This window comes from Berghia stephanieae, chromosome 4 (assembly GCF_034508935.2).
Source record: "Berghia stephanieae isolate SIO BIC M18660-M18661 chromosome 4, UCSD_Bste_1.3, whole genome shotgun sequence".
Classification (NCBI taxonomy): Eukaryota; Metazoa; Mollusca; class Gastropoda; order Nudibranchia; family Aeolidiidae; genus Berghia; species Berghia stephanieae.
In genome coordinates this window covers 93,350,039-93,359,956 of record NC_088363.1, presented here as the reverse complement: position 1 = coordinate 93,359,956, position 9,918 = coordinate 93,350,039, and the positions used below count along the sequence as shown (strand labels likewise).

The 9,918-nt window shown below is 30.1% G+C and overlaps 1 protein-coding gene across 1 annotated transcript in view; it reads right to left on the bottom strand.

Moving 5' to 3' along the window:
• The window catches only part of LOC144971894 (uncharacterized), an 11,044-nt gene extending 10,878 nt beyond the window's left edge, over nucleotides 1-166 (bottom strand). The window contains exon 1 of the mRNA XM_078912966.1: nucleotides 117-166. Within this exon, the coding sequence (XP_078769092.1) occupies nucleotides 117-166 (50 nt within the window). The remainder of the gene's footprint in view (nucleotides 1-116) is intronic.
• Between the last annotated feature and the right edge of the window lie 9,752 nt (nucleotides 167-9,918).

Below are 9,918 nucleotides of genomic sequence, written 5' to 3'. Positions count from 1 at the left end.
CATCGACAGCTAACATGAAAGAATTCAGTTGACTGTACTAGTGTCCTGACAATCAATAAAGATGCTGGCTCAAGGGCTATTCTGGCAAGGTGAGTTGAGGCCCTCCTGTGGCAAACCGATCAACCAGCAAACCTTCATCTGGGCCAGCACAGCAGAGTGTCTGCATGTACTTTTTGACACTGATTAGTAATGTTTCCAAATCTCCATAGCGCCTTTACATTTTTTATTAATGATCAATAAAGTAAATACTCATTTTTCTATATGAAAATGACAAAGCATCATTTGAAATGAATTACTACTGAATTTATTAACTTATTAACAGAAAATTGCTTGTGGCCAAGAGTTCTGTTCTGTGGATGTAAAACCAATGAAATTTCAACTGTGGTGGTGTGAATGATGACCATTTTATTTATTGGTCTTTCTTTGACAGATGCATTTTATGTCAATGATTTATAATGTATTTCCAAAAATTGCTAATGAAATGTCTCTTTTTTATTATTATTTTTCCAACCAGAGCAAGATCAACTCTCTTTGTGGAACTATGATACTAAAAAAGCGGTGGCAAACATGTGGTAGCAAGGCATATATCATATTTTACGATATCATATTTCGAAATTTTTAATATATCTAGAAATCTCTTTATAATCTATTGTATACAGTAAATAATTAGTTTTTGTGATTACAATAATGAATTTATAAGATACAAATCATATTTGACCTCAAAATTATTTTATCTCTGAATACGGAAAAAATTCAATTTTACAGTATTTTTGTTTTAGGGGTATGCGTTAGCGAATCGATTATAAATGTTTTAGACTTAGACTAAATTATAACATTTTCTTCTTTTCATGTCCTATAATGGTCATATTTTGAAATTTTGATGGATTATTTCTTTTACTTGTCTGCAAAATCAGTCTTAATGTCAAATTATAAAAAATGTTTGCGCTTTCTCAAATTTCCGATTTATGTCATTTTCTGATTATCTAGCAATCCTATCTTAGTCATTTTCGTTTAGATCATCTTCAAATTTATTCAGAATCTTTTCTATGATGTGTTTTACATCATGATGGAAGTGTTTGGGGATAAATAAGAATTTAGCAATTTTATAAATTTTTACATTCATTTTTTTCTGTCGATACGCGCAAATTTCCAGTCGAAATCAAATAAAAATTCTAAAAAAATTATTTTCCAGACTATTGATAAATTCTTCCATCAAGATATAGATAAATTTTATGTAAGAAACATTGTGTTTAAATTTGAAAGAAATTTATATGCTAGTTTTTGGTGCATCTATGTTTGAAATGTGAGGGTTTTACGTCTAATTTTAGCATACAATGCCCCTTAAAAAATTATTTTTTTTTAATTATGATTTTTTTGGGGGTGTTTAACATCAAATTATACATCACATTATTAGTTTATGAGATTTAATTGATGAATTTTATAAATATAAAGCATATTTGACCGCTAAATTAATTTTTTTGTAAAAAACGGATATCATATATTATTATTATTATTATTATTATTATTATTGTTATTATTATTATATTATTATTATTATTATTATTATTATTATTATTATTATTATTATTATTATTATTATTATTATTATTATTATTATATTACTATTATTTTTATTTTTTTTATTATTATTATTGTTGTTGTTGTTTTAAACTTTAGCAATGGCATTGGCATGTGACATTTTCACTGCAGTTAATTGAATTTGATTTTTTGTTTTCATCGACAGCTAACATGAAAGAATTCAGTTGACTGTACTGGTGTCCTGACAATCAATAAAGATGCTGGCTCAAGGGCTATTCTGGCAAGGTGAGTTGAGGCCCTCCTGTGGCAAACTGATCAACCAGCAAACCATCATCTGGGCCAGCACAGCAGAGTGTCTGCATGTACTTTTTGACACTGATTAGTAATGTTTCCAAATCTCCATAGCGCCTTTACATTTTTGCTTAATGATCAATAAAGTAAATACTCATTCTTCTATATGAAAATGACAAAGCATCATTTGAAATGAATTACTACTGAATTTATTAACTTAATACCAGAAAATTGCTTGTTGCCAAGAGTTCTGGTCTGTGGATGTAAAACCAATGAAATTTCAACTGTGTTGGTGTGAATGATGACCATTTTATTTATTGGTCTTTCTTTGACAGATGCATTTTATATCAATGACTTATAATGTATTTCCAAAAATTGCTAATGAAATGTCTCTTTTTTATTTTTATTTTTCCAACCAGAGCAAGATCAACTCTCTTTGTGGACTGCGGTACTAAAAAAGCGGTGGCTAATAATAATAATAATAATAATAATCTTTATTGTCCAAATTAAAGGCAATTCATGTGAGGTAAACAATGCTCAGTTTGGTTCATGGTATGAACATCAACACATTTACAAATACAGACACAGCCATACACGAACATACACGCTTGCACATTGTTTCTACACGTGTATACAAAAGAAATGAGCGTACATACAAACACATATACATACATACATACATACATACATACATACATACATGCAGACATACATACAAACCAGCATATCATCGTATATGCATGCCTACATTCATACATACATACATACATACATACATACATACATACATACTTACATACATACATACATACATATATACATACACACAGACACACACACAGACAGATAGAACGATACGATATATTTGCTGGGACAGCAGATAACCATATTATAAATATAGTGTCTTATATTAAGAAGAAGATGGCAATGATTGTGATGATGATGATGATGATGATGATGATGATGATGATGATGATGATGATGATGATGATGATGACTACGATAATGATGATGATGATGATGATGATGATGATGATGATGATGATGATGATGATGATGATGATGATAACGACGGCGGCAATGTCGATGATGATGATTCACGACACTGCTTCTCGTTATTTTCATTGGTTGTCTCATTTTTCCACAGAAGATTTGTTAATTAATTTTATGGCGGTTGGAATGAAGGTTGTCTTATGTCGATTTGTCCGACATTTTGCTTCTAGATACCGTCTTCCGGAGCGCAGAAGTTGGAATTTTTCGTTCAGCGGATGCCTCTTTTCGTTGATAATGTTAAAAGATTTCTTCTCAACTGCATTAATATAAGTTGTGTCAAGGCTTCTAAGGTCTGTGTTAATTATTTTTGAAGCCTCTCTGAGGGTTCTATGTAGTTTGGATTTTTCTTTTGTTCCACAGCTTCCATACCACGTTGTGATGCCAAACGAAACGATACTCAATATTAATGACTTGTAGATTTGTATCATGGTCTTTCTGTTCACATTGAAAGACCTTAATTTTCTGAGTATATACAAGCGCTGGTTACATTTTTTGATGACATTGTTGGTGTGCGATTCAAATCTTAGACTGTTATCTATAATTACACCAAGGTATTTAAACGTTTCAACAGTTTCAACCGCCTGATTGTTAATTTTTGTTATTTGTCTTGCTCTTTTTCCTATTTTTCTGTGATCAAACAGTTGTTCCTTTGTTTTTGTTACATTGAGCTCTAGACAGTTATCGGCACACCATTTGCTGAATTTACTAACTTGCTCAGTGTATTTAAATTCGGAGACGGAATCATTGAGCAGGCCGAGTATTGCGGTGTCATCAGCATACTTGATGAGTTGGCAGTTATCAAAGCTAGCCACACAATCGTTTGTATAGAGGATGTAAAGTAGAGGTGAGCTTACACACCCTTGTGGGCATCCGTTTGAAAGAGTTTTTACTGATGATATATTTGAGCCTACTCTGACATGTTGGGGCGATCGATGAGAAAGTTTGTTATACCAGTTGATGAGGTAATGGGGAAGGTTTAGAGCATGCAGTTTACTAATTAATATGTTGGTTTTCATGGCATTAAAGGCAGACGAAAAATCGACGTATAGGATTCGGCAGTAGTTGGCGGGTGAAACATCCAAGTGATTTGATATTGAATGCATCACTGTGAGGAGTGCGTCTTCCACACTAAGATTTTGTTGGTAGGCAAACTGATATGGATCAAGTATGTGTTGGTCATATATAAATTGCAACAGCTCTCTTTTCAGAATCTTTTCCAGACATTTCATAATAATTGATGTTAAAGCAACAGGTCTATAATCATTCAGCTGAGTTGGTGGATTCTTTTTGGGTACTGGAATTATAGTCGATGTTTTCCATATAATTGGGATTTTCTGTTCATCTATTGAACGTTGGAAAATAGGCAAGAAAGGGACAGCTAGTTGGTTGTTACAGTTTGAAATGAGTTCCCCACTAAGTCCATCTGGACCTGGTGCTTTTTTCTTTTACATAATTTAAGAACATTGATGACCGCCTCTTCTTCGATTTCTGGCGGAGGAGACGTATTTTTTGTTATGATATTAATTTTTGAAAGTACGTTGTCAATGGTGTCGAATCGACAGTAAAACTTATTTAATTCCTCGATATTCATATGTGTGTCATTGTTAAAATCTGTCTTTTTGTTGTTAACGCCACCCATTTCTTTAATCATCCTCCACGCCTGCGATGCATTTGAATTTTTAAGGTTTGTTTCCATTTTATCTTTATATTTACGTTTTTCTTCATAAATTACCCTCTTTAATTGTTTTTCTGCCTCGTGCTGCTTGTTTTTGTCCCCACTCATATGAGCGATTTTCTTCATATTTATAAATAACTTAACTCGTTTGTTGACCCAAGGTTTGTTGTTGTTAAATATTTTAATCCTTTTAGTGTCCACGCACAAATCACAACAGAAATGAATATAAGACGTGACAACATCAACCCACTCGTCCAGTGACATGTTATCAGACATGAGTTCATCCCATATTGTGCAGTCAAAACAACCTTGGAGTTTGTTTATATTTTCTGTTGACCAAAGACGAGTTTCTTTCACAATCGCTTTATGTTGTCTTAATTTAGTTTTGTAGGTTGGAATCAACAACACACTATTGTGATCTGAATTTCCTATTTTTACTTTTTGAACGCTTCTGTATGAATTTTTAATATTTGTATAGCACAGATCCAGGGTTTTATCTCGTCTGGTAGGAACAGAGACGTGTTGATAAAAAGAATTTATAGGAGGGCAGTGATTGAAATCACCAAGAATTATTACGGGGGCATCAGGATGTTTTCTTAAAAAATTAAATGATTCCTCCTCAATTACCCGTAAAGCTGTGTTAGCATTCGCATCAGGAGGGACGTACACAGCAATGACATAAATAAGTGGGAATTCCCGAGGTAAATAGTGGGGTCTAAGAGAGAGGGAAATGAGCTCGATGTCCTTTTCACATAATGAACGTGTAGTTCGACAGCTTTTGCACCAGTTTTTGTTGACATACACACAAATACCACCACCTTTTTGTTTTCCTGTCATTGAGCTATCTCTGTCACGCCTATGTATTATGAAATTTTCCAATTCTACACTTTTATCTGTATCTAAGTCTGAAAGCCATGACTCTGTAAAACACAGTATGCTTGAGTTTTCATAATCAGGATCAAATTTACACAACGCGCTAATATTGTCCGCTTTGTTTCTGATAGATCGAACGTTTGAAAGTATAATCATAGGTAGTGGTACTTTACCAGTTCTTCGAATTCTTTGCTTGACGCCTCCACGTTTTCCTCTTTTTCTTTTCTTGATTGAAACAATAAAACCTTTTCGATCATTTGTTTTGATTGTTGTTTGTCCAATATCAAGCAATTCGTTTTTTGTGTAGACGACGGTCGCCATATTGTTTTTATTTCGAACACAACAACATTGTTCACTCGTAGTAACTTTTCATGCTCTACACATTATTGAAATAGGTACCACAAATAGAAATATTTAAATATAGTCATACCTGTATTCCAATTACAAATAATAAGTCCATATACAAAAACGATGGCAGATAATAACACAAGAATACAAACTTTTACTGATGAACAACAGAGCAATGAAAAACCAAGCGTCGCCATTGAGCGCCACCGGAAACAAGTGGTAGCGCGCCATATATCATATTTACGATATCATATTTCGAGACTTTTTAATATATCTAGAAATCTCTTTATAATCTATTTTATACAGTAAATAATTAGTTTTTGTGATTACAATAATGAATTCATAAGATACAAATCATATTTGACCTCAAAATTATTTTATCTCTGAATACGGAAAAAATTCAATTTTACAGTATTTTTATTTTAGGGGTATGCGTTAGCGAATCGATTATAAATGTTTGAGACTTAGATTAAATTATAAAATTTTCTTCTTTTCATGTCCTATAATGGTCATATTTTGAAATTTTGATGGATTATTTCTTTTACTTGTCTGCAAAATCAGTCTTAATGTCAAATTATAAAAAAAGTTTGCGCTTTCTCAAATTTCCGATTTATGTCGTTTTCTGATTATCTAGCAATCCTATCTTAGTCATTTTCGTTTAGATCATCTTCAAATTTATTCAGAATCTTTTCTATGATGTGTTTTACATCATGATGGAAGTGTTTGGGGTAAATAAGAATTTAGCAATTTTATAAATTTTTACATTCATTTTTTTCTGTCGATACGCGGCAAATTTCCAGTCGAAATCAAATAAAAATTCTAAAAAAATTATTTTCCAGACTATTGATAAATTCTTCCATCAAGATATAGATAAATTTTATGTAAGAAACATTGTGTTTAAATTTGAAAGAAATTTATATGCTAGTTTTTTAGTGCATCTATGTTTGAAATGTGAGGGTTTTACGTCTAATTTTAGCATACAATGCCCTTAAAAAAAATTTTTTTTTTTAATTCTGATTTTTTGGGGTGTTTAACATCAAATTATACATCACATTATTAGTTTATGAGATTTTATTGATGAATTTTATAAATATAAAGAATATTTGACCGCTAAATTAATTTTTTTGTAAAAAACGGATATCATATATTATTATTATTATTATTATTATTATTATTATTATTATTATTATTATTATTATTATTATTATTATTATTATTATTATTATTATTATTACTATTATTTTTATTTTTATTTTTTTTTTTTAAATCTATTAATATTACTATTATTTTTATTTTTTTATTATTATTATTATTATTATTATTATTATTATTATTATTATTATTATTATTATTATTATATTATTATTATTATTATTATTATTGTTGTTGTTGTTGTTGTTGTTGTTTAAAACTTTAGCAATGGCATGTGCCATATTCACTGCAGTGAATTTAATTTAATTTTTTGTTTTCATCGACAGCTAACATGAAAGAATTCAGTTGACTGTACTGGTGTCCTGACAATCAATAAAGATGCTGGCTCAAGGGCTATTCTGGCAAGGTGAGTTGAGACCCTCCTGTGGCAAACTGATCAACCAGCAAACCATTATCTGGGCCAGCACAGCAGAGTGTCTGCATGTATTTTTTGACACTGGTTAGTAATGTTTCCAAATCTCCATAGCGCCTTTACATTTTTGATAAATGATCAATAAAGTAAATATTCATTTTTCTCTATGAAAATGACAAAGCATCATTTGAAATGAATTACTACTGAATTTATTAACTGAATAACAGAAAATTGCTTGTCGACAAGAGTTCTGTTCTGTGGATGTAAAACCAATGAAATTTCAAGTGTGTTGGTGTGAATGATGACCATTTTATTTATTGGTCTTTCTTTGCCAGATGCATTTTATGTCAATGATTTATAATGTATTTCCAAAAATTGCTAATAAAATGTCTCTTTTTTATTTTTATTTTTCCAACCAGAGCAAGATCAACTCTCTTTGTGGAACTACGGTACTAAAAAAGCGGTGGCAAACAAGTGGTAGCGCGCCATATATCATATTTTACGATATCATATTTCGAAACTTTTTAATATATCTAGAAATCTCTTTATAATCTATTGTATACAGTAAATAATTAGTTTTTGTGATTACAATAATGAATTCATAAGATATAAATCATATTTGACCTCAAAATTATTTTATCTCTGAATACGGAAATAATTCAATTTTACAGTATTTTTATTTTAGAGGTATGCGTTAGCGAATCGATTATAAATGTTTTAGACTTAGATTAAATTATAAAATTTTCTTCTTTTCTTGTCCTATAATGGTCATATGTTGAAAGTTTGATGGATTATTTCTTTTACTTGTCTGCAAAGTCAGTCTTAATGTCAAATTATAAAAAAAGTTTGCGCTTTCTCAAATTTCTGATTTATGTCATTTTCTGATTATCTAGCAATCCTATCTTAGTCATTTTCGTTTAGATCATCTTCAAATTTATTCAGAATCTTTTCTATGATGTGTTTTACATCATGATGGAAGTGTTTGGGGGTAAATAAGAATTTAGCAATTTTATAAATTTTTACATTCATTTTTTTCTGTCGATACGCGGCAAATTTCCAGTCGAAATCAAATAAAAATTCTAAAAAAATTATTTTCCAGACTATTGATAAATTCTTCCATCAAGATATTGATAAATTTTATGTAAGAAACATTGTGTTTAAATTTGAAAGAAATTTATATGCTAGTTTTTGGTGCATCTATGTTTGAAATGTGAGGGTTTTACGTCTAATTTTAGCATACAATGCCCCTTTTAAAAAAATAATTTTAAATTCTGATTTTTTTTGGGTGTTTAACATCAAATTATGTATCACATTATTAGTTTATGAGATTTTATTGATGAATTTTATAAATATAAAGCATATTTGACTGCTAAATTAATTTTTTGGTAAAAATCTGATATCATATATTATTATTATTATTATTATTATTATTATTATTATTATTATTATTATTATTATTATTATTATTATTATTATTATTATTATTATTATTATTATTGTTGTTGTTGTTGTTCTTTAAAACTTTAGCAATGGCATGTGCCATATTCACTGCAGTTAATTGAATTTAATTTTTTGTTTTCATCGACAGCTAACATGAAAGAATTCAGTTGACTGTACTAGTGTCCTGACAATCAATAAAGATGCTGGCTCAAGGGCTATTCTGGCAAGGTGAGTTGAGGCCCTCCTGTGGCAAACCGATCAACCAGCAAACCTTCATCTGGGCCAGCACAGCAGAGTGTCTGCATGTACTTTTTGACACTGATTAGTAATGTTTCCAAATCTCCATAGCGCCTTTACATTTTTTATTAATGATCAATAAAGTAAATACTCATTTTTCTATATGAAAATGACAAAGCATCATTTGAAATGAATTACTACTGAATTTATTAACTTATTAACAGAAAATTGCTTGTGGCCAAGAGTTCTGGTCTGTGGATGTAAAACCAATGAAATTTCAACTGTGGTGGTGTGAATGATGACCATTTTATTTATTGGTCTTTCTTTGACAGATGCATTTTATGTCAATGATTTATAATGTATTTCCAAAAATTGCTAATGAAATGTCTCTTTTTTATTATTATTTTTCCAACCAGAGCAAGATCAACTCTCTTTGTGGAACTATGATACTAAAAAAGCGGTGGCAAACATGTGGTAGCAAGGCATATATCATATTTTACGATATCATATTTCGAGATTTTTAATATATCTAGAAATCTCTTTATAATCTATTGTATACAGTAAATAATTAGTTTTTGTGATTACAATAATGAATTTATAAGATACAAATCATATTTGACCTCAAAATTATTTTATCTCTGAATACGGAAAAAATTCAATTTTACAGTATTTTTGTTTTAGGGGTATGCGTTAGCGAATCGATTATAAATGTTTTAGACTTATACTAAATTATAACATTTTCTTCTTTTCATGTCCTATAATGGTCATATTTTGAAATTTTGATGGATTATTTCTTTTACTTGTCTGCAAAATCAGTCTCAATGTCAAATTATAAAAAAAGTTTGCACTTTCTCAAATTTCCGATTTATGTCATTTTCTGATTATCTAGCAATCCTAT